Raw genomic sequence first — 27,342 nt, 5'->3', positions numbered from 1 at the left:
GAGTGCTTAGGCACTTGGTATTGTATGTTGGTGAGAGGTATGGGGTGCTGTATTTCAGACTTTCCACAATTTATATTCCGGAACAACAAGCGTGTGTTGGTCGAGTGATGTACCTTTAAACCAAGTGTTAGAGTCAGTGAACACAGTATTAGTGTGATATAACAGGTGCCATTAATGAGAATATGCAAGTTGTGTTGATACACAGACAGTGAAGGGTACTTCCATACGTATGTGCTTTATTCAATGGGTTTACTGCAAGCGATGGCTTGGTCCTCGCTTTTGGTCTCCCACGGGTTTATTTATTTATGTGTAAACATGGTGTCTACCAGCAATATATTTTGAGTGTATTTTATGTATATTTTGTTCTGTTGACGAGGTGCCTATCACGGATACTTTTCAGAATACACTTAACTATTTTGAAATCAGTGGAGTCATTGATGAAGCTAGCAGAAGTCCCTACCTATTGAGTAGTTTCCCGAAGGCTAGGAAAGGCTTGAAGAAGATGTACCAATACACAGCCTTATGTTCACGCCGTGGTAGAGAAAGGATTATCATGCTCTACTAAAATTCGAGGAATCCATTCTGGTGAACTCTGACGCCTATACTGTGAACATTTGCAAATACCATGTTATTAATTTATTTTATTTTAATTTTTAGTAATTTATTTAGATAGATTTAATTGGACGCCGAAGCGTGAGGCGATTAATTATTTTATTCGCATTTGAATTTACTTTAATCATATTGGAATGGTTAATTATTAACATCTATTTACAAATGGCGGCCTGCGTGAGGCGTTCAAGTATTTTCCTTGATTTCAATATTTTAGTAATATGTATAATGGTTATTAATGATTTTAATTTTTTATTCACATATACTACAATAGGTGTGTTAAGATATTGTATATCCAGTTGGCACTCTTCAATTATCTTCCTACCGCATCTACTACGACTATCTCTAGTATGCATAAATGGGTCTTCCTGAGTAGAAGTCTTATCTGGGCAGTATGCGTACTTCGCTGGTCAGGAAGATGTGACTTGTTAGAAAACTTACTGCCACACTGATAACAGGAATTTGGGCGACTACCAGTATGCATCAACAGGTGTTTCCGAAGTCTTGCCTTTTTATTGAGCTCACCAGTATGTGTAACTAAAGTGCCTCCTAGGACATGACTTTTAAGTAAACTTGGAACCACATTTATCACAATAATGAGGACCCTCAACAGTACGTGTAACTAGATGGTAATGAAGTCTTGATTTTCTGGAAACCTCTTTAGCACACTGATTACAGGATAAGGACGCTCACTAGCATGTGTATCGAGATGTTTCCGAAGACCTGACTGTCGAGTAAACTTAGAACCACATTGATCACACGAATGTGGACGCTCACCAGTATGTGTGACCAGGTGTCTTCTAAGACTTGACTTTTCAGTAAACGTAGAACCACACTGATCACAATAATATAGACGTACACCAGTATGTCTAACCAGGTGTTTCCGAAGATATAACTTTTCGGAAAACGTTTTACCACACTGATTACAAGAATATGGACGCTCACTAGTATGTGTGACCAGGTGTCTCCGAAGACTTGACTTTTGAGTGAATTTAGAACCACACTGATCACAGGAATGTGGACGCTCACCAGTATGAACATATTGATGTTGCCGAAGACTAGACTTTTGAGTGAATTTAGAGCCACACTGATCACAGGAATAAGGACGGACACCAGTATGTCTAACCAAGTGTTTCTGAAGACATAGATTTTCGGTAAACATCTTACCACACTGATTACAGGAATATGGACGCTCACTAGCATGTGTAACCTGGTGTCTGCTAAGACCTGACTGTGTAGTATATACAGAACTACATTTATCACAGGAATGTGGACGCTGAGCAGAATGTGCAGGCAGGTGACGCCGAAGACCAGCCTTTTCAGTAAACTTATAGCCACATTCACCACAGGAATATGGACGCTCACCAGAATGTGTAAGCATGTGACGCCGAAGATTTGATTTTTTAGTGAATTTAGAACCACACTGATCACAAGTATAGGGCCGGACACCAGTATGTGTAACCAGGTGTTCCCGAAGATTTAACTTTTCGGAAAACGTTTTACCACACTGATTACAGAGATATGGACGCTCACTAGTATGTGTGACCAGGTGTTTCCTAAGATGTGTCTTGCGAGTGAATTTAGAACCACACTGATCACAGGAATGTGGACGCTCACCAGTATGAACATATTGATGTTGCCGAAGACTTGACTTTTTAGTGAATGTAGAGCCACACTGATCACAGGAATAAGGACGGACACCAGTATGTCTAACCAAGTGTTTCTGAAGACATAGATTTTCGGTAAACATCTTACCACACTGATTACACGAATATGGACGCTCACTTGCATGTGTGACCTGGTGTCTGCTAAGACCTGACTCTGTAGTAAACACAGAACTACATTTATCACAGGAATGTGGACGCTCACCAGCATGTTGACGCAGGTGACGCCGGAGAAGCGGCATCCGAGAAAACTCAGAACCACATTTATTACAACAAAGTGCCTTTTGTTTAAAAGGATGCATTGGGCTTTGATCAGAGTCGGACAACATGTGTAGGTTGCAATCATTACACGAGGGCAAAGTGCACATAACCTCACCTCCTTCATTCCATATGATACAACTACTGTTACGTGTACTCACTGGACCCCCGGTCATTAATGTTATGTTCCCAAAGCTAGAAGACAGAAAACAAAAAAATATAACATTTTACAATTAACATCACAAAATCAAATACAATATCCAGAAGCAAACGCAATATATGTACCAATATTGCTTCTTATCACATACCATAGCACTACAAATCTCATCTCAACAATATCAGATAAAAGCTCTAACACAATAGCCCATATGATTTCCAAATGTCAAATAGAATATATGATAAGTTTGCGCTTAACCACAGCACATCGAAACAATTCAACTTTGTTTTAACTGAGACTCAAAATATTTAGGATGCCAAATAAGAACTAATATTTTACTAGGTTCATCCTTAGTGAAGTTACATGTTGACAAGATTTATCTATCATCTACAGGGACATTGACAAAGGCTTCTGGGCCGTATGGCGTCGAATTTCTGAGATACGTATGTATACTATAAAGCCGGGAAGAAATTACTGACAGAAGCTCCTCAGGTACTTCAACTGAGCTAGTACATGTTAACACATCAAGGTAAAAAAAAGAATATGAATTAGGGTGAAATTCTGTGCGCTCTTCAGAAAGATGAACTACAAATCTCAGAACAAGAAATGGGGCAGAAACTGTAACAGCAGTAAGGTGGTAGTCCATGATCTCTTCATCAGAGGATTCGTGCCATGCTATATTCTTAAGACTCAGTGGTCGGGATGTATTAACACAAATTTGTATATCTTAGGAATATCAGCAGATTGAGTAACAAGATACATATTGAACATCAAAGTAATAGATAGGAAATCAGGCTGAATTTCAGGGCCAACCATTTACAAAGAGTTACCAGCTATACCATTTCAAGATTTACACCTGTCAAACTCAACTCTTGGCTTGGTTGTCATGCTAGAATATTTGAGCACACAATGATGGGGCATATGAAAGCTTGATGAGTTCGAAGTCACAAGCGGTACGTTTCCCATGTGCCCCGTTTCACTGTATTCATGCATGAAACTTACATGCAGCTGTTTAAAATCTGAAAAACTAGAAAACTTATTTTCAATGTGTTCGATTATTTTAACAGCATTATGCTTAGAGTAAGCTGCAGGTGACACTTCAAGACGAATAGGAAGTTTGTCATTAAACCTACCAGAAACATCCATTTGATCATTATTCAAGAAAATGTCCTTCACATGCCATTTCTTCGGGAGTATGAAAAAGTTGATGGAGTTCTTCAAGCTTCCAAAACCTTTGCAATTTTGTGTAAAGAGAATCAAGATTTATAAGCCCAGCATACCGAACCTTGGCGTTATTCCTTACACAATACTCAGGGATGGTGCCTGACAATCCCCAACCAAATTTGGTCATCTAACAAGATGAGATAACCTTTCTTATCTATATATATAAAAGCAAGTCGGGCTGGAGCTATGTATATATAAATATTTAAAAATGGAAAAAGACGTGAATTAATGACGCACTTCCAGAAATCTCAGAAATTTGAAACTTGGTACGGGAGAAGCTGATGACCCCAGGATACCTAGAAAAATCGGAAATTCTCAAAATTCCCTGAAGGGGGCACGCTGGGGGGCTCAAATTTTTGGGCTCAGCATAAGAACGCAGTCGTATAATATATCCGGAACGACAACCTATAGGTTTCGTGGGCTTAGAAATTTTCGGAAATTTCCTAATTTTTATCCCCCATCCCCCCAAATCAAGATGGCGGCACAACCTGCCAGACGAGGTAGACAATTGAAATTTGGTGAAATTATAGCTTTTGGTCCCTAACCGACGGGAAAATTCCAAGATGTTCAAATTTTTCACTCTTTACCCCAAAAGATATCGACATATGGAGGCAATTTTAATGACTGCAGACATTCCTTATGAGCTATTTTTTGGCTAAAAGGTAAGTCGTATCACAAAACGCATGGCACAAAGCCGCTTCAATTCGGAGTGATATACAGCTTTGGTCCTGTGATGTTTTGTCGTATCTCTCTCCCTTATACCTTAAATTTGGCCGTATTTCTGAACAGTTCCTAAATTTGGTTGATTTGTACACGTATATTTCATTGTTTGACACACTTATAAGAATGATAGGATCCTCACGTTGGGTACGAACATTGGCACGATTAAGGGACATATGTGAACCAAATTTCATGATTCTAGCTTATACATAAGTAGGCAAAAAGTAATGTTGAATGATAAAAATGTACCCAAATTTTACCCTACTCAAAATTTGAACTCAATTTACCCCCTTAATATGGGAGATACGAGGAAATGGTGTAGAAACAAACATGTAGAGCGATAAATGGGGCGTCTGATGGCGCAAACCGTTTTTCAATATCATGCACCGTTTAGGAGATATGAATCTCGAAGTGGAAGTCTGCACTTTTCAACGTGCTCATGCTTATCCGTCATCTATATATATAAAAGCAAGTCGGGCTGGAGCGATGTATATATAAATACACTGACTGACAGTGACAATGCAACACCAGGGAGGAGTGGTTCGAAAGGGATGAAAGTTGGGGAAAAAACAGAGACGGCACTGACGAATAATTGATGTTTATTTCAAACCGATATGCAGGTTACACAATGCGCACGGCATCGACTCAGTAGGATGTAGGACCACCGCGAGCGGCGATGCACGCAGAAACACGTCGAGGTACAGAGTCAATAAGAGTGCCGATGGTGTCCTGAGGGATGGTTCTCCATTCTCTGTCAACCATTTTCCACAGTTGTTCGTCCGTACGAGGCCGGGGCAGAGTTTGCAAACGGCGTCCAATGAGATCCCACACGTGTTCAATTGGTGAGAGATCCGGAGTACGCTGGCCACGGAAGCATCTGTACACCTCGTAGAGCCTGTTGGGAGAAGCGAGCAGTGTGTGGGCGGGCATTATCCTGCTGAAACAGAGCATTGGGCAGCCCCTGAAGGTACGGGAGTGCCACCGGCCGCAGCACATGCTGCACGTAGCGGTGGGCATTTAACGTGCCTTGAATCCGCACTAGAGGTGACGTGGAATCATACGCAATAGCGCCCCAAACCATGATGCCGCGTTGTCTAGCGGTAGGGCGCTCCACAGTTACTGCCGGATTTGACCTTTCTCCACGCCGACGCCACACTCGTCTGCGGTGACTATCACTGACAGAACAGAAGCGTGACTCATCGGAGAACACGACGTTCCGCCATTCCCTCATCCAAGTCACTCTAGCCCGGCACCATGCCAGGCGTGCACGTCTATGCTGTGGAGTCAAGGGTTGTCTTCTGAGCGGACGCCGGGAGTGCAGGCCTCCTTCAACCAATCGACGGGAAATTGTTCTGGTCGATATTGGAACAGCCAGGGTGTCTTGCACATGCTGAAGAATGGCGGTTGACGTGGCGTGCGGGGCTGCCACCGCTTGACGGCGGATGCGCCGATCCTCGCGTGCTGACGTCATTCGGGCTGCGCCTGGACCCCTCGCACGTGCCACATGTCCCTGCGCCAACCATCTTCGCCACAGGCGCTGCACCGTGGACACATCCCTATGGGTATCGGCTGCGATTTGACGAAGCGACCAACCTGCCCTTCTTAGCCCGATCACCATACCCCTCGTAAAGTCGTCTGTCTGCTGGAAATGCCTCCGTTGACGGCGGCCTGGCATTCTTAGATATACACGTGTCCTGTGGCACACGACAACACGTACTACAATGACTGTCTGCTGAGAAATCACGGTACGAAGTGGGCCATTCGCCAACGCCGTGTCCCATTTATCGTTCGCTACGTGCGCAGCACAGCGGCGCATTTCACATCATGAGCATACCTCAGTGACGTCAGTCTACCCTGCAATTGGCATAAAGTTCTGACCACTCCTTCTTGGTGTTGCATTTGCTCTGTCAGTCAGCGGATTTAAAAATGAAAAAAGACGTGAATTAGTGACGCACTTCCAGAAATCTCAGAAATTTGAAACTTGGTACGGGAGAAGCTGATGACCCCAGGATCCCTAGAAGAATCGGAAATACTCAAAATTCCCTGAAGGGGGCACGCTGGGGGGCTCAAATTTTGGGCTCAGCTTAAGAACGCAGTCGTATAATATATCCCGAACGACAACCTATAGGTTTCGTGGGCTTACAAATTCTCGGGAATTTCCTAATTTTTATCCCCCATCCCCCCTAATCAAGATGGCGGCACAACCTGCCAGACGAGGTAGACAATTGAAATTTGGTGAAATTATAGCTTTATATTCCTAACCGACGGGAAAATCCCAAGGTGTTCAAATTTTTCACTTTTTACCCCCAAAGATATCGAAATATGGAGGCAATTTTAATGACTGTGCAGGCATTCCTTTTGAGCTATTTTTAGGCTAAACGGTAAGTCGTATCACAAATCGGATGGCACAATGTCGCTTCAATTCGGAGTGATCTACAGCTTTGGTCCTGTGACGTTTTGTCGTATCTCTCTCCCTTATACGTTAAATTTGGCCGTATTTCTGGATTGTTCGTAAATTCGGTGATTTTTACAAGTATATTTCATTGTTTGGCACACTTATAAGAACGATAGGATCATCACGTTTGGTGCGCACAGTGGCACGATTACGGGCCATATGTGGACCAAATTTCATGATTCTAGCTTATGCATAAGTAGGCAAAATGTTATGTAAATTTAAAAAATGTACCCAAATTTCACCCTGTTCAAAATTTGAACTCCATTTACCCCCTCAATATGGGAGATACGAGGAAATGTTTCAGAAGCAAGCATGCAGAGCGATAAAATGGGCGTTTGATGGCGCGAACCGTTTCTTAATATAATGCACCGTTTAGGAGATATGAATCTTGAAGTGGAAGTCTGCACAATTCAACGTGCTCATGCTTATCCGTCATCTATATATATAAAAGCAAGTCGGGCTGGAGCGATGTATATATAAATATTTAAAAATGAAAAAAGACGTGAATTAATGACCCACTTCCAGAAATCTCAGAAATTTGAAACTTGGTACGGGAGAAGCTGATGACCCCAGGATACCTAGAAAAATCGGAGATTCTCAAAATTTCCTGAAGGGGGCACGCTGGGGGGCTCATATTTTGGGCTCAGCATAAGAACGCATTCGTATAATATATCCGAAACGACAACCTATAGGTTTCGTGGGCTTTTAAATTTTCGAAAATTTCCTAATTTTTATACCCCATCCCCCCAAATCAAGATGGCGGCACAACCTGCCAGACGAGGTAGACAATTGAAATTTGGTGAAATAATAGCTTTTGGTCCCTAACCGACGGGAAGATTCCAAGATGTTCAAATTTTTTACTTTTTACCCCAAAAGATATCGAAATATGGAGGCAATTTTAATGACTGTGCAGACATTCCTTATGAGCTATTTTTTGGCTAAAAGGTAAGTCGTATCACAAAACGGATGGCACAACGTCGCTTCAATTCGGAGTGATTTACAGCTTTGGTCCTGTGACGTTTTGTCGTATCTCTCTCCCTTATACGTTAAATTTGGCCGTATTTCTGAACTGTTCGTTAATTTGGTTGATTTTTACAAGTATATTGCATTGTTTGGCACACTTATAAGAACGATAGGATCCTCACGTTAGGTGCGCAAATTGGCACAATTAAGGGCCATACGTGGACCAAATTTCATGATTCAAGCTTATACATAAGTAGGCAAAAGGTAATGTAAAATGTTAAAAATGTACCCAAATTTCACCCTATTCAAAATATGAACTCAATTTACCCCCTTAATATGGGAGATACGAGGAAATGGTTTAGAAACAAGCATGTAGAGCGATAAATGGGGCGTCTGATAGTGCAAACTGTTTCTTAATATCATGCACCGTTTAGGAGATATGAATCTCGAAGTGGAAGTCTGCACTTTTCAACGTGCTCGTGCTCATCCGTCATCTATATATGAGCAAGTCGGGGTGGAGCGATGTATATATAAATATTTTAAAATTAAAAAAGACTTTAATTAATTGAGGCACTACGAGAAATCTCAGAAATTTGAAACTTGTACCGGAGTAGCTGATGACCCCAAATATGTCCAGAAATTGCGTCTTATCGTACAGTCCGTTTTTCGATTTGATGTACCGTTTAGCAGCAGTTATTCTGTAAATGATGGTTAACATTCCTATACTTCCGTATACGGACTATATTCTTTCATTGACGTCGATTTGTAGCAATCTAGAAAGGGTTTGTCTGCCATTGGTATTAAATACATTGCAAATTGATTGTGACTGTCAGAAGGAGGGCTTCTGCTATTGTTTTCAGTCCTTCCCACATCGACTTTGACAGGCAGTAAGAATGGGGTCGTCCTCCATCTCTTGTTCACTATTTTAATGCATAATTCCCTTCTCGATTCGACTAGCAGAACTCTAGGGAGCGTGCATTTTTTTTCAAAACTATTTTACCCGATCGTGTTCGTCAGTAGGCAAGGGTGTCTTCCATTATAAACAAATTGACCCATCTAAAATGTGACTGACGATAGGCATAGTGGCCTGCTATTATAACGGAATCTCAGCAACTCGGTGTGACTGGCAGGAAGCTGACTGGCATTAGAAAATGCGTCTGCCATTATAAAGATAAGAACGCAACTCACTTTTGACTGGCAGTAAGGAAGGTCCTTGCAAATATAATAAAAGTTCCTCAACTGTAATCTATCTGAAAGTAGGAAGTGGGTTCTGCCATTGTAATGAAACCTCCCCAAATCGATATTGGCCGCGCACTAGGCAATGGGGTCTGCCGTTAAATGAAAATTACCTTCGTCGTTGTGAATTGCAGTAAACAAGTGGACTTGCCATTATCATCGCAATTCCGCAAATCACACTTTCATTGGAAACAACGTCTGTGGATTTCACAATACTGATTCTCGGATAAAGCCAAGACAAACCCAATTTAAAAATCTTATTCACTTCATGTGCACTAATTTACTTCGATATCCGTATACAATGTAGTGTACCGTAGCGAAGCATGGGTACATTTGCTAGCGGAAGATATTAGGAGACAAAATATTATACTTGACTTCAGCTCTTAGCAAGATATAAACAGCAGAATGCTGCAAAAATATACTAACACCTAAATGACTTCACGAGCAATATACCAACTGGAACAATCAAGTTGCTGTGCAGGAAGTTGGCTTGTGGTTGTATTCACAGCTGCACAGTTCAACTTCAATGTATAATCTGACACATTGGAGAACGAAACAAGATTGCATGTAGATCATTTCAGGCGATACACCTGTATTGCCTACGCCAAATATAGGCAGCAAGAAATCTCAGTACAAATGCCAAGCTTCGTGATAAGACTACAAGGCACTAAGGATAAATGACTCCCCCAGTCCAAAAAATCTTTAACTAGTACAACCTCTCCTGAACTGTTCTTCACTGCTACACAAGCTGTGTTATAATAAATATTTGAGTGGGTGGCACAATTGTAGAACTTCTAACATTTCTATAATTATTGGGAATTGTTTGTTCTTCACACACCAATAAGGTGTGGGGTCCATTGTACCGGGGTCACTTGTGTTGCTTACACCGTTTAGATAAATGCAAAGCAAAAAACATAGATAACAAAGGTTACTTTGATCTCAAACTTGCTGCGATAATCAATGTTTTTGTGAATTTCTACATTCAGAATTGCTGATTATCAAGTATTCGACACTGAGAATTAAAGAAAATGCTCTTGTTGGTACTGTGGAATAAAATCTAAAACGAACGACAGTGACAAAATGACCATGATTCATAGACAAGAAGTGGATACTATTCACAATGCCTTATTTTCAGAGATAATGCTTGTTGTCCAAAAGGGTCCAAAATCTACGTAACTGAACCTTGCATTAGTATTAATTACTGGTAAAGCAGAACCATGGCCTTCCCCCTCTAGTGGTATTAATCACAGTTAACACAGACCAAGGGTGTTCCCCACATTAGTGTGCTACTCACAAGCAATGCAGACCGATGGTGTTACTCACATAGAGGGGCTGAACACAGTCACCGACTAGATCAATGATGATGATGATCATAATCCTGGTTTAAAGGGGCGTACCCCTGGGTAACCAAACCATACTGGTATGAGGTGCAACAAATTGAAATGATAATTAAAACTTCAAAATGTATTAATTGACAAGAATATAAAGTAAAATAAATTATGATTAGCATGATTTCAAAACAATCAGTGGATCCAATTGACAATGCTTTAATGACTTCACTATGCAGTGTCGGATTAAAGTAAGTTTAGGATAAAACATACAACTTAGCTAGTTAGCTAGGAGTCCCAATGCTCAATACTGCATCAGCCTGTTTTCATCCAAGGGTCGGCGTGCTTTTCTCTTCCATAGAGCAAATTTGCTAAATGTTTCTTTAGGTCCTATAGCCAAAACATCCACTCGAAGGATGGTAGGTTCGAATCCACAGTTACGAAGATAGTTTTAAAGTGGTTTTACATTTTCATACCAAGCTGGTTAACATAATATCAATGTAGTGTGAAACTCCTTCTCCTCAAAGACGTAGCAGCGCTTGACCTCCTCTTTATGGACAGAGTAGTGTATGACCTCTTCCTACTCAGTACTCATGTCTGTTACAAAATTGAGTCAACCTCAGATTTATCTCTTGGACATCTTAACAGACAATCAAACTTACACCTTTATCGAATAGACCTTAACGAATTGCTGTTAAAATTTATACTTCATCCATTCAGATTAAAATAAATGCCTTCCTCGCCACCACCACTAAGAAACAAATGAAGAATCTCTGAGTTCTGAGATGAAGATTTGAACCCCAAAACCTAAAACAAAAACTACACCCGTATTCACTTAGCAAACTGGTAATGATATAATCTTTTTACAGATAATATGTTCATCATGGGATTCAACTACTGAGTAGTATCACTATTCAAAATAAACTTATGTTTTAATGGTCCCTATATTGTGCAATGTGTATAGACTATGTAGTATTGCAAAGGTGGACCATTAAAACATAAGTTTACTTATTACTGTGATCACAATTCAATACTTATCAAAACCATGAAGTTTATATCCTATGATATTGAGTATTATGGCAAAGCAAATATGAGCTGCCACGTACCAACTACAATACAAACCAACAGAGAGCACCAACAGAAAGAAATATACTACTTGTGGGAAAAGGAGAATGAAGAGAAGCAGGCTAGGTGCCTGGAAGACAGAGATTCTCCAAGCCCAAATCATAACACGTAGCTTGCTATTGCTCCAGAGGAATAAATTCCACTTGCATTGACTGCATGAACACACAAACCACTCTCAATCAGGCGGTACATCACATCTCAACATCGAGTGATATTCTAGTACAGTTTGATTTACGAGCTGCGAACCGCTTGTTGGTATTTATCCCATTATATATCAGGAGCTAAGCAGATGTAACAAAAACCTGCACTGCTCACACAAAGTACAACGCAGTGGCACAACATCAAACAATGGTCTCCTTGTCCCATTCTGCACAATGAAGATGAGAAATCTGAACCCGGATATCAACAACTTGCTCCAAATGTGCAATATAATCATCAAGCTTCTGCCCAATGCCACATGAAATTTCCCCTAGAAATTCAGTAAAGCAATGATGACCACCCCATCAAAACTTCTAGAATTTTTTACACAGTCCTACTCAACAAAACAGGACTGGCACATTTTTGACACATGCGGCACAACTAACCGCCTTTGCATCCAGCCTCCGCCTGGTCAGCGGTGCAACATGGGGTTGACAGCAGCTACACGCAGGACGTTAGATCTTATTATAGCTGGAGACTTTAATTTGACATTAATTACTGGTGAGCAAAGTATTCTTGTAAATTTTGGACCTGCACATAGATCCTTAGCTGTGTTTATGTCATTCTATCAGTTGCACTTGGTCAATAATATTCCTAATACAAATGGAAATACACTTGATCTTATTATTACGAATGTTAACACATTAACAGTATATAGAAGTGAGTGCCCTTAGATGAGGAGGATTGTTATCATCCTGCAATTGTAGTCACACTACTATTAAACAGAGAGCGTAACCATGTTTCACAACAATCTAAGTAGTTATTTGCCTTTATAGGGGCTAATTTCTTTTAGATGTATAAAAATGTTTGAGCAAATGGATTGGTCTAAGATTGTAGAATTTACGAACACTGACCAGGCTATTAAGTATTTTTATGCTCAGGTACACTCCGTATTTTGTGAAACGGTACCAATCAAGAATATTCACAAAAAGAAAAATATATGGTGATGTCAAGATACATTGCTAGGTTAGGGCTGAGGATCAGAAATTTGGGGCTCGTATTTGATGAAGAGCGGGTTGGAGTAAGGGAAGGGTAAGTCTATCATGTAATAGTTGTATCATGATTTACTAGTTTTTACTAGTATGTTGATTTACTAGTTGTCTATACATATGTAATAATTGATCGTAAATAGCTTGTTGTTGTTGTTGTGTATATGAAGTAATTTTTAAATCTGTGATTGTGATGTAAGTACTGTATTTACGATCAGTATTTTCTACAAATTTCTGAGGTGGGGAGTAGCCAGGAGGTACAAAAATTGTTGCTAAAGCTATTATTTGATTTCCATTATTGATTTCTATTTTTAAATTTTCAGATAGATATTCATTTAAAGAATGATAATGTTGTTCTGAAGGGATGGATTTATGAATACTAATTGCTACCCTCCGTCACATCTACTGGGGCAGCAGTCACTTGACCTTTTAAGAACACACATTAATGTCATAAATATTCATTTACTACAACAGCTGAATAGGATCAAGGAGAAATGATACACAGTGCATTCACGTCCCAGAGAAAGTTCCGTCAAAGTGAGTCTGGAAGATCAATCGTGCCGCTAGCTGGATCTCAAACAGAATATCAGGACGTGGGAATGGGACAATATTCCGGAGCTAAATAGTGATGATTTTCAGAATGGTCTCAGTGGAAGGAGGGGAAGAATGGAAGGGGAGGGTGGGGAAGGGATGTAAATTGGAGTGATAGGTAACACTTTTTCCGGCTGAGTGGGAGAAGTATGACACTTACCCTTACATTTAACTGAGAATGTTGGATGATTTTCACTGCAAGTGTTGCATTTGAGTGATCCCTTTCTGCTGCAAGCACTTGAGGTTTGTTGACCACTACAAATAGCACATACATTGTGAAGAGAGCAATATTAGGTTGATCATAGAACTGGCAGTGATCGCAGTGTCTGCGCTGTGGTCAAGATGACCAAGAGGCTTCCACATGATGCCGCTTCACATAGATCAGCAAACCATCCCTCAGACGCTGGTTCATTGTTGCCATAATCCAGGACAGGATACTCATCAGCAAGGTGTGTCCGTTAGAATTCCGGATCAGGATGGCTCGGAATATGTGATGTCCTTTTCCTGAAGACGGCCAGTGATAACGTCCTGCTCAAAAGGTTAAAATCAACAAGTGAGTGAATCCGTGGTCGCTCAGCTATGATATTGACCTGCATTACGTCCATATAAGCAATTAAATGTGATAGGCCTTACACCACATCCTTAGTCCCATAAAAATTTATACTCACTATCTTGTACAGCACTACACAATCAACTCCGATTCCCTCAGGTTGCCTTCCATTAAGCCCCTATCAGTATTAAACGTTACACGATCTCGCCAGTTCCATTAGCAAAATGTGTAGCCACCATCTTGTTCCAAGTCCACCACGGAGTCCCGAAGGTCACCTTCCAATCTTTCCCCTCTATGAGTGAAGCATACTTGTTAAGTCTTAGACCATGTCCCTAGTCTCATTAGTACAATGTGTAGCCAAAATTTTGTTCCAAGGTCCGCTCCAAGAGAGCTAACGCTTCTGCACATTGCACAAAATATAACTGGAGGTATGTTGTCAAGGTCGGAAGCAGTATTTTGAAGGCTGTTAATTACCTCGATCTCTGTGAAGTAAAGGATGGAGAGGGAGATAGGTAATGGCTTAGCTGTGTTTGGGTACATATTCGTACTTTTCCCTCACCCATTATTGGCCCCTTTAAATTTCTCACAGAACGTTGAGGCAATGGCCTCGGGGAATGCAACTATTAACGTTAAGGTAGCATGCACTTCGTGCTGATTTGCCGTATTAAGGTATTAACACATGTCACTGCTGTTGTTACTTATCAAGTTTATGTAGTTCTTGTGTGCTTCATGGATGAGTTTCTTGGTGGCATTCCTCACACATTTACATTTGTTCCTCATAAGATCGCTTGTACCCTGTTTCCATTTCCTGTAAACCATATTCCTTTTGCATATCATTTTGACTAATATTTTGTGATCTATGAAGAGTTTTTACTGGTAAGGATGGGTAGATGGCTTCTTAGAAGTTATGATAGCAGTTCCCAGCCAGCATTTTTGTAGTAATAGACTATTCTATTACATTTACTTACTGGTGGATTCCTGTATATTTTGGTAACTGTAACTGCTAGGTGTTCGGAGGAACGGGGGATTACTGCAGTCTCCAGTACTGAGGATGGAGTGTTAGTATGGAGAAGTGTTTTCATTATACAGGTTGGTTCTTAATTAATTACTCAAGGAACATGTAGAATTCTACAACGAAAGTTGCTGTTAATGGACTAATGGGAAGAGGCAGGAGGTGAGGGCGATCATGCTGCCAGAACATTTCCAAGGTAAAATCACCAGCCTTCTAGATACTTTGAATCAATATTGTATATTTTGTACATGGCTTAGAGACAGTAGTAAATCCTCATTGATGTCACCGGTGGAGTTTGGAGTCCGGTAGATGGAACCCAAAAGGAACTTGCTTCCAATGAACATGAATTCCACCGAAACAAACTCTGCCTTTGTTTCGAGCAGCTCAAAGCACACACGGTTGAATTCGGGTTTCATGGCAATAAGTGATCTTACCCCTGAGGTTTTCTAAATACTGTGTATGACTGAGGTACCATTTCTATGTCATAGATTGATAAATTCAACCAGGATTCACTAACGCACACAATTGGTGGATCTATAGCAGCAAGAGTGGCCAGAACTGCCTGTTTACACTTCACATATTTCAGGCTGTGAGTACTAAATCAAAACACAGTAACTGTCCTGTCATGTGCAGCTTAATGTTATGTTAAAAATGATTCTTAGATTGAGGAGAACTACATTTCCAACATGACCATGCCTGCACCGCTGAGTTAATTTTCTACAGTAGAAATGTATTAATCATTGCACATGTTCTCTGGACTGCTGAGTAAAAAAATGTACGTGTCACGTATAGCTAATTCACATTATGTTTAGAATTACGCAGGTTACACAGGCATTTGCATGAGACTTCTGAGTTTGGTCCTGGGTAAATTCCACATCTCCACTAAAAGCAACTGAACACATGACAAGGTGGGGAAATGATACGGGCGGTTTGGCAACTTTGCACCCTCCTGCAATCCTCCAAATCCCCAGACGTCGGATACCCATTCCTACGGTGGACTCACATTAATCTCACATTTACATACTACTAAGAAGCACTTACTAATTTCTAAATCTGTTATACAATTCTCTGTTTGTCAAGCAGTACTTTGATACTACTTTTGTAGATGTTATTACAATTTTTACCATTGAACTCGTATCACTACCGAGCTACTTGCCACTGCTTTGAACTATTTTCTAGTTATTTTGTTGTGACGAGCTGCAAATTTCAATATTCAATAATAGAATTCTTGCAAAACTAAACATTTGATTCCTTCACTTTCATGCAAAACAGCCAGACAGGAGACAGTGTTGCCAATATTCATATCCCAAAATATACTTTCCACTGGCCTGAACACTCAGGATGCACAGGCCAACCTTGCTCTGAATCAACTCCACCTTTGTTTTCTTTTACTCACGTAATTTAACGTGTACCAGGATGCATTCCTCAAATAGGTTGCTTACCTGTTACTCATGACCATATTTCAGTTTTATTGATTTGATAGTCCTTGGAATATTGTGATGTGTGAGTGAGTGGTGTATCATACATCGCCTGTGATTGTGCAGAAATCAGCTATTACAAAGATTGTGAAAGGGCAACAGGAGGCTATGTTAAATGTTGGAGAGCAAAAAAGACTTGACATTTAGACACTTAAATATCTCCAAACAGCTTGGAGCAGTTTATAATGTGGTGATAGAGATGAAGAAGAATAAACACAATACAGATAATGGGATATAACGCACCAGCCACTGTGCATCATTGTTGGATTTTCAGCTACTGGATTTAAAGATCAAATTTTCAAAGGTCAGAATAAATTCTGAGTATGGAAAACAAATTGAGTATATCAGAACGTGGTTTTTCAAAGGAAAATAATCAGGCCTTGAAATATAAGATTCTAGGCAGGTTTTTGATGTTATTCTTCCACCTGAAACAACTTTAAAAATATGTACTGTACCAGGAAAGCATAGGACCTGGTCCATAGTTATCAAAAGAAATGTTCCAGCATATAAGATCCGTCCGACGTACGAACATCTAAGTAAAAGAATGTTCCAGTATGTACCAGCCTCCACGAGAGCGCCAGGCGGAGTCAAGTGACGTCACCTATAGTTCAAAGCTCACCTCCCCTAGAGATATTTCTCGTAAATATCTTTCTTTTCGCATGTTTTCGACGGCTGTACCAATTTTAATGGAACAAACGCTAAATGGTAGCGGACGTCATGAAAATTAACCTCTATAAATTCCAAATTAATCCATCCTATGGTTGCTGAGTTACAATGATTTAAAATCTAACAGAAATTACGCACTCACGGTCACATGACCGAGAGAAACTACCCCTCCCAGCGCCAGCTATATATGCCACTGGGTCAAGGCTAACAGGTAGTTGTGTGTTGAGTTGAGTTCAGTTCATTGCAAGCAGTCCAGTCTAGCAGTGCAGTATGTGTATGAGTAAGAGGGAGGGGAGACTGGCCCTCACATAGTATGTTCGTGCAGTCTCGAAGACAGTACTTTTCGTCGTGTTTCGCGGAGACGAAATTACGAGCTAGTAAATCGCCATCGTACTTGAAAAAAAAAAAAGACGTCGCACCGTAAGTAGTCTATTGTGCCGCGACTACGATATAACTTACAGACATTTCAAAGTATAACACGTACGAAATCAGTGAAATTCGAAGTTATATATTGGACATTCACAACATGACGTGTGGACTTAATTAATTGCACACAATATTTAATTACCAACAGAAACTCTCGTGTACAGTAACTTTAACTACTCTAGAACTTATTTTCTAACATAGCACATCCTTGGACTATGTCTTTTTATTTATGTGCCATATTAGGACTTGACGTGTTACAGTGATAAACTTAGTGAAAGTTAAGAACTTTTTCTAAAATAAGATAGTTCTATCAACATTAGAGAATCAGTGTTATCTGTCAGGACAACGATTTAAAGACTGTGGTTAGAGACGGTCATGAGAAATATTACGTGTTGGCACTGTGTTGGACGTTCTCAGTGACAGTTTAAAATAGTGTTTTTTGCAACAAGGACTGTGATCACTCATTGGACGTCCTAAAATTAACATAGTATCTGTAAATACTACTTGCATGTTCCGTGTGTTAAGATCATTTCCACGAGCAGCAGAAATCTTCAGAAAATTCTACAAGATCCAACTACCTTCAACATCATTTCATCTATAACGTCAACGTGGTTTCTTCGTGGAACTTCAAGTTCGAGTCATCATCCGCACCCGCGGAATGTTCCAGATTCTCATCAGTATTCGTAAGCCAAGTTTTTTTTAATAAGTGAGTAGTCACAAACTGACTTTCTTTTTTTTCTCTTACCAATCTTGAACAGTGGTTTACCCAGTGCTGCGTGTGACGATACTTTGTAGTTCTCCATCATTACTCAAAAATCATCTTTTAATGATAAATCTATTTTCAAAATCTATTTCACTGAGGAAAGACTCTAGGAGTTTCAAGTGTTCTAAGTTTCAAGGCTAACAAACTGAGAAACTCTCAACAGAAGTTCAAATTCTTATTTTCAATTATAAATGTGTTCATGTCATGTCATAATACTTAGAATGACTTTAGGTGAAACTGACACTTTATGTTTTCGCAAAAGACTATTGGATCTGTGAGATTTATTTATTTTCACAAATTGCATTCAACGTTAACCCTTTTGATTTCAACAAATTATTTGCATTCTATATCAACATTGCAGGGTGGTGAATTGATTAACATTATTAATAAATTGTTTGAAAAATGGTATAACCATCTATTATTCGCCCTGCGAGTCTATCCTGCTCTGTACCGGCTCCAAACCAACTTCCACTACCTGAGATCCTTCTCATGCCTTACGCCCCGAACTTTTACTGGTACAGAGAGGATAGAATATATAATAGATGGCGCCCAACGTGGGGCTCGATTTGGAGCCGTGCCATAATAATAGATGATGCGCCAGTAATAATAGATATCATCGCAACATTCAGGGTTAGATTCAAGGCATAATAAATTGCAATTTGAGTATAGGGTTCGACTGCAACTATTACGAACACGAAGAACGTGTTTTATTTGACTTATTCGAATATTCCGGAAACATGGATAACTTACTTGCAGCAAACAAAGCTCTCAGGCTTAGCATTAACGATCGGAATGCTAAGATTGATAGGTCCAATAACCAGATAACACAAATGCAGGCTCAAATGAACACGCAAATAGATCGAATTAATACGCAAATGGTAGAGTCTAATAACCAATTGCAGGCTCAAATGATCGAGTCTAATTCCCAATTACAGGCTCAAAATAACGAATTGCAATCACAAATGCAGGCTCAAAACACTCAACTTCAACAACAAATGAAGACTCAAAATACTCAACTTCAACAACAAATGCAGGCACAAAATACTCAACTACAAGCGCAGTTAACTGAGTCAAATAGTAAGGTTGAAGACTTAACTTCTCAAATTGATAGGACCTTGAACACTAAGTTTGCAGAGGCCGATAAAGTTATCAATAAAAGGCTCAATGAATCCAGTGCCCTTATCGAGCAACGATTCCGTGAAGCTGGAACTCGCCTCGAAAAGAAACTTACTGATTCTAGTGCACAAGTCGAAGCCACATTGAAAAATATGCGGGATCAGTTTGTTGAAAACCTAGTCTATCAAGGAAGAAATAAAGCCAGAGGTCGTCATGTCTTTAGACAAAGATCTTAGAAATGTTCTTCCTTCCGTTCAAGCATTTTCAACCGAACTCAAAGACTTACGAACTGAATTTCAAGAATCCCATGGTAACATCTCACAAGCTCAAGCAAAGTTAGCTCAGGTGCAGGAAAACCTGCGAGATGCATTAAAGAACGATGTGGGCAAATTACGTAGCGAGATAGGACTAATTAAGAGCACGCAAGGAGAACTTGACAAGCGTATTACAGGACAGCTAGACAGCACGCATACCCAGATAGCTGCTTTCTGTAAAGACGTACAAGTAATTAAAACTGACTTGAGAAATGAAATAAAAAATTTAGACACCTCAATTAATTCCAAAATTGAGAATTTGTCTGAAGAAGTGAATCAAATTAAACTCAAAGAATATACAACTGACGTCACAATCCCTGGTTCATCGAGGGAAGTACACAGCACAACAACCCTTATTAAAGTACCAGATGACAAACCAGTCAAATTTTCAGGACGTGACGAGTATACTGCTCGGGAATTTTTGTTAAATGTCGACGATTACCTGGAAGAGAATAGGGTAGATGACGATAGAAAACTTAGAATAGTATCCAAACTTCTAGAAGGACGAGCCTTGTCATAGTTCATAGCTTTTAAGAGCAACTTTAAAAACTATGACGACTTTAAAAAGGCACTTCTCAAACGCTTTTGGGATTCTGAAAGACAACACCTCGTCAAGATGCAACTCTACTCTAGTAAATACAATACTTCAGTCAATACTTCCCGATATTCTGATTATTGCTTAATGCAATTAAAGAAGCTACAGTTTTTAGATCCACCTTTGCCAGATATTGAACTCATACAGATCCTGACACTTCAATATCCGCCTCATGTTCAAGAGATACTAGTCGCTGCCAACACTAAAACATTGGAGCATTTCGACGCTACTTTGCGCAGGTTAGATACGGCTAATATCCAATCTAGTCCGAAAACTAACAGGAGTCGAGAAATAAATACGAACTCTGCGGAAATAAGACCGCCGGAGAGAGAGGAACCCAGGACACGTGAAGAAGGCAGATTAAGCCCTACCAACCCAACCAGATTCCGGAATTTTAGACGTCAGAAGGATCAGGATAGACAACCTTACCAACCTAGGAATTCATGGAGACAGCATGAAAGCACTCCTGAAGAAAATCTTGAGTCCAGACGACGAGAACTCGAAAGTAGATGGACGGATACACGGGAATACATCAGGGAGAGAAATCGTAATCCTGATGAACTTGGAGACACATCCCTGAAATACCAACGTCAATACGGGCCGAGAGAACAAAAACCACCTGATCCTGAATCAACAGGCGCTATAAAAAAATGCCGATCCCACAATAGCGAGATTGACTATAGAACACGATGAGGACGAGATTTCAAACTATTGTACTGCTGTTATCAATTACTGGCACATTGACGATTCCGAATTACTATTTGAAGATGCACAAACACCAAGGCCAATTATTACACGTTCATTACCTGTCATAACAGTACGCACAGGCAACCTACAGGTGATTACGCTTATCGATTCTGGAGCGCAAGCTTCTTTAATTTCTGATAGGCTTGTAGACTCACTTAAAAATCAGAACACTGTTTTGTTAATGCCTGTAGCCCAGATCAAAGTAAGAGGGATAGTTCCTGATAAAATTGTTAAGTGTAAATCCCAGGCATTTTTAGAATTTGAAATTAACAGCCAGTCATTCGAACACATATTTTTGGTAGTATCACGTCTTAACTTCAACTTAATACTTGGATCAGATTTTATGATCAAATACAAAGGAACCATTGACTATGATGCCAACCTCGTAAGATTAAAGAATAGTTCCGTAGGACTACAGCTGATAGGACGAAGTGACCTGGAAGTTCAAGAGAATGGAGCCCGCTTCCAAGAAGCCGGTGGTGACTTTATTGAGCCCGCTGTAAGCGAGGTTGCGCCAGCCGAAGCAGAATGTAGAAAGGGTGACCAAAGCAGGGATGATGCAGAGTCCCTATTCAATGAGAACTCCATTATAGGTCCAGATTATATAATGTCTATAGCCAGTGTGGTTGAAGATCCGGAATTTAAAGTAAAATTGGAGGAAGCCAAAAATGATGTTCTACAAAAATTTGCATGTGTATTCGATGACAAGCCTGGAAAAGAAAATCCTGCGTATTTTCTTTTCGTCCAACCAAGGGGAAGATGTACCAGGAAAGCCTAGGTCCTGGTCCATAGTTATCAAAAGAGATGTTGTTCCAGCCAAGACCGACTCCAATCCTCAGACCGTAATATAAGAAAAACATGGCTGCCGAAGTAGCCGAATTGCTGGTATTGGCTAACACGAAAATATCACGTGCATTTTATATAAACGGCCGTAATTTAATATGATAAATGTAACATCGCCATCGTAAGGAAAATCACTTTTACACGTATGAAATCGCTTCGCCAACAAGTACGCATAACATATAATCAACTAGAATCACATATATTCTAATAGAAAAGAGACCAACAAGCTGATTATTTAGACATTTCAATTCGTCAAATAACGTTTTCTCTTAGATTTCACTTCGCTGGATAGATGAAAATACGTGATAAAACTGTTAAAATGATATTTCTAACATCATTTTGAATGTTTCAAAATAAATTAAGGTGCAAAATTCCTCGATTTATTCGCTCTCATGAGAACTGTGAAACACAAACATAACTTGTTGCCTGAGTTTTGAAGTGGTAGATAATTTCTTAAATTCACCACCCAATGAATGGGAATTACACCCGAAATCATAATGTTATTCGTTTTACGTCCTACTAACTACATTTTTACGGGTTTCGGAAACGTCGAAATGCCGAAATTTAGTCCTGCAATAGTTCCTTTACGTGCCAGTAAATCTACCGACACGAGGCTGACGTATTTGAGCACCATCAAATACCACCGGACTGAGTCAGGATCGAATCCAGCAACGTGGGATCAGAAGGCCAGCTCCTTAACCGTCTGAGTCACTCAGATCATTGCTAGTTTTTTGCTAATTGCTTTACGTCGCACCGACACAGATACGTCTTATGGCGACGATGGGACAGGAAAAGTCTAGGAGTGGGAAGGAAGCGGCCGTGGCCTTAATTAAGGTACAGCCCTAGTATTTGCTTGGTGTGAAAATGGGAAACCACGGAAAACCATTTTCAGGGCTGCCGACAGTGGGGTTCGAACCTACTATCTCCCGAATACTGGACACTGGCGCACTTAAGCGACTGCAGCTTTCGAGCTCGGTGTCACTCAGATCAAGTACACCCGAAATGATTATGTTAACATGATGTTAATATAATGTTGACATATGGCATAACAGCACTTCACGCAATGATAGTAACCTTAGTAATGAAACGTTCAGACACTAAAGATATGGCCTAATAGGTTTTTACCCATTAAATAACATGAGTGGAAAAACTCTATTGACTAAACATTGATATTTAACCACATGCACGAGCTTCAGTTCGGCACAGTCTGCTTGATAACTGATAGCCACAGCATGAATCGGAAGGTGTTGGTAGTGTAAAACCCTACGTTACAAACCCAACTAATCCCTCTAAGTCACTATTTATTTTGTGTAACAGTATACAGATTGCTCCATCTGTCACACTTATAAGTGTTATACTCCAAGATCCAGCCAAACATTTCAGCAGGCAAAGCACAGATTATTGTAAAATACACTTGCATCTAAATCACTAGACACTTTGAAGCACATAGACACTGACGGAAAAACACAATATCAATTATATTCTATCTAAGTTAATATTTTTCGAGGAACACGAATAGTTTGGAAGTAGAGAACTAGATTTCCTTACCTCAGACCTATTCTCAAAATGATGTATGCACGCTACGGTTCTGCCATGGACTTCAAAATAATCACGATATATATTCCTAATCGATTTCTCTTCTAATGTTCTATTTCGTAGGAAACTTAAGAATAGTTGTATGAGAGGCATTGCCATAGTTATACTAAAAACTGGTCCTCCTAGTGCACTCATGTTTTTTAATGAGTACAAATACGATCAAAACAAGCACATTCTCACATTACTGCGTATAATTACAGATCCTATGTACCCACCGACTCATATAAATACACTCGCACACTTATATTCTACAAATAAACTAACATTTATCGTCAAATTTAATAAAATTACACCAACTACATACGATAACAACAAACCAAAACAAACCCACATTTCCAACAATTTCGGCTACTCGATTCGCCATCTTTGAACGATCGAGAGTAGCATTAAGGTCTGAGGATTGGAGTCGATCTTGTTCCAGCATATAAGATCCGTCCGACGTACCAACATCTAAGTAAAAGAATGTTCCAGTATGTACCAGCCTCCACAAGTGCGCTAGGCGGAGTCAAGTGACGTCACCTATCGTTCAAAGCTCACCTCCCCTAGAGATATTTCTCGTAAATATCTTTCTCTTCGCAAGTTTTCAACGGCTGTACCAATTTTAATGGAACAAACGCTAAATGGTAGCGGACGTCATGAAAATTAACCTCTATAAATTCCAAATTAATCCATCCTATGGTTGCTGAGTTACAATGATTTAAAATCTAACAGAAATTACGCACTCACGGTCACATGACCGAGAGAAACTACCCCTCCCAGCGCCAGCTATATATGCCACTGGGTCAAGGCTAACAGGTAGTTGTGTGTTGAGTTGAGTTCAGTTCATTGCAAGCAGTCCAGTCTAGCAGTGCAGTATGTGTATGAGTAAGAGAGAGGGGAGACTGGCCCTCACATAGTATGTTCGTGCAGTCTCGAAGACAGTAGTTTTCGTCGTGTTTCGCGGAGACGAAATTACGAGCTAGTAAATCGCCATTGTACTTGAAAAAAAAAAAAAGACGTCGCACCGTAAGTAGTCTATTGTGCCGCGACTACGATATAACTTACAGACATTTCAAAGTATAACACGTACGAAATCAGTGAAATTCGAAGTTATATATTGGACATTCACAACATGACGTGTGGACTTAATTAATTGCACACAATATTTAATTACCAACAGAAACTCTCGTGTACAGTAACTTTAACTACTCTAGAACTTATTTTCTAACATAGCACATCCTTGGACTATGTCTTTTTATTTATGTGCCATATTAGGACTTGACGTGTTACAGTGATAAACTTAGTGAAAGTTAAGAACTTTTTCTAAAATAAGATAGTTCTATCAACATTAGAGAATCAGTGTTATCTGTCAGGACAACGATTTAAAGACTGTGGTTAGAGACGGTCATGAGAAATATTACGTGTTTGCACTGTGTTGGACGTTCTCAGTGACAGTTTAAAATAGTGTTTTTTTGCAACAAGGACTGTGATCACTCATTGGACGTCCTAAAATTAACATAGTATCTGTAAATACTACTTGCATGTTCCGTGTGTTAAGATCATTTCCACGAGCAGCAGAAATCTTCAGAAAATTCTACAAGATCCAACTACCTTCAACATCATTTCATCTATAACGTCAACGTGGTTTCTTCGTGGAACTTCAAGTTCGAGTCATCATCCGCACCCGCGGAATGTTCCAGATTCTCATCAGTATTCGTAAGCCAAGTTTTTTTTAATAAGTGAGTAGTCACAAACTGACTTTCTTTTTTTTTTCTCCTACCAATCTTGAACAGTGGTTTACCCAGTGCTGCGTGTGACGATACTTTGTAGTTCTCCATCATTACTCAAAAATCATCTTTTAATGATAAATCTATTTTCAAAATCTATTTCACAGAAGAAAGACTCTAGGAGTTTCAAGTGTTCTAAGTTTCAAGGCTAACAAACTGAGAAACTCTCAACAGAAGTTCAAATTATTTTCAATTATAAATGTGTTCATGTCATGTCATAATACTTAGAATGACTTTAGGTGAAACTGACACTTTATGTTTTCGCAAAAGACTATTGGATCTGTGAGATTTATTTATTTTCACAAATTGCATTCAACGTTAACCCTTTTGATTTCAACAAATTATTTGCATTCTATATCAACATTGCAGGGTGGTGAATTGATTAACATTATTATTAAATTGTTTGAAAAATGGTATAACCATCTATTATTCGCCCTGCGAGTCTATCCTGCTCTGTACCGGCTCCAAACCAACTTCCACTACCTGAGATCCTTCTCATGCCTTACGCCCCGAACTTTTACTGGTACAGTACCTAATAACACCAAAATAAAAATCTATTATACCATAATACGAGTCATCATACTTAATGCCTTTGAAACTTAACAAGCCACTGAAGGTGACCGTAAATATACCGATATCACAGAAAGAAGGTGTATGCGAAGTCTCTCTAATGAAGGAAATAGGGGTTTTGAAAGAATCATATAGATGTACAGAGGTATGAAAGGAGACAGAATGAAGTGCCTAATACATAGCAGGTTGATTCTCTGGACTGGTCATGTTGCAAGAATAGTCAACAGCAAAGTCACGGTCAAGCAGACACCCCAAGAACACCTATTACAATAAGGAGAAAAGAACTGGGATGGTAATTTTAATAATAATTGTACTGGCTCAGATACTGAGTGGTGCCAACTAGGCGGCCTGCTGATCACTAGATACTACAGGCTGACTTCTTTTAATTTTGTGGAATTTTCTCTAGGGCCATGATCAAACCAACAAGTTCGGAACACGAGTGAAGTACAGGATACAGAATTCAGGAATGATGTCGATGGATCTGTGCTCATCAAGAGTCTTCAGAGGGAGTTACTCAACATATAAATAGCAATATCCATATTGTCAAGGTTTAGGGGTGTAAAATCTAATTAAGCTAATCTGTACTTACTCCTCTTCTCCTTTTTCTTCTTTGAAACAAGGGACCAACTGACCTACTGTGTGTTCATCTACACTTATTTCATTCTTAATATCGCTGGAAGGCTGTAAGGAACAAAAGTGCAAAACAAAGTAAGAAATGTAGAGTAAACAGAAAACTAGAGTAAAAGTTTATACTTAGACATGGCATAGCTGACAAAATAAACTGTACAGTTGCACAATACAAATATCAATTTATTCTCCCAATGTAAAAAAGAAACAAGCAAACAAGGGTCAAGTCAAAATTATATGAAGAACAGGAACAAGAAAAGGAACTCATAATAGAACAAAGGGGACAGCACTGGAAGAGGGAGCAAAAGAAGAAAAACTTGAAGGAGACAATAATCTGTGCAATTTTTTCTTCCCTTCCTACAACTTCCTGTCAACATGTTCATCCTATTATGTGCTATTAAATGACTGGTCACTTGTTTGTTTCTTTGTGTACCCACAGATGACTGATTGTCAGAAAGACATACATTGGATCTTCACCTGAGAAATGTCAATATATTTCCCATCTTCAAGTTCGTATAACAAATAATCAGTTGTTGGACTTTTCATTGACTCTAGACAATCTGAAAGCTTTATTAATATAGACTTACAACATTTACATTCAGATTTTAAAGAACTATGCTGGCCATGTTTTCTACGGATAACAAGTACACCGCATTCCCAGAATTGACTCTGAAAAGTCAGAGACTATTATCAGACTCTGACAGCTAGTTGCTGGTTCAGTCAGGCTGTATGAGGACAAAGAAGTTGTCAATTGAT

General features: G+C 39.6%; 1 protein-coding gene across 1 annotated transcript; it reads right to left on the bottom strand.

Moving 5' to 3' along the window:
• Window positions 1-823: 823 nt before the first annotated feature.
• Window positions 824-26,625, bottom strand: LOC137502401 (oocyte zinc finger protein XlCOF6-like). Its single transcript, XM_068229472.1, has 2 exons — window positions 26,549-26,625; window positions 824-2,726 (listed from the first exon to the last, which is right to left on the bottom strand). The coding sequence occupies exon 2, from the start codon at window positions 2,705-2,707 to the stop codon at window positions 1,232-1,234; it is 1,476 nt and encodes a 491-aa protein (XP_068085573.1). The 5' UTR covers window positions 2,708-2,726; window positions 26,549-26,625; the 3' UTR covers window positions 824-1,231.
• Between the last annotated feature and the right edge of the window lie 717 nt (window positions 26,626-27,342).

The sequence above is a fragment of the Anabrus simplex genome, chromosome 10 (assembly GCF_040414725.1).
Source record: "Anabrus simplex isolate iqAnaSimp1 chromosome 10, ASM4041472v1, whole genome shotgun sequence".
NCBI lineage: Eukaryota > Metazoa > Arthropoda > Insecta > Orthoptera > Tettigoniidae > Anabrus > Anabrus simplex.
The sequence above is the reverse complement of the archived record's forward strand: the minus strand, read 5'-3'. Positions and strand labels throughout refer to the sequence as shown.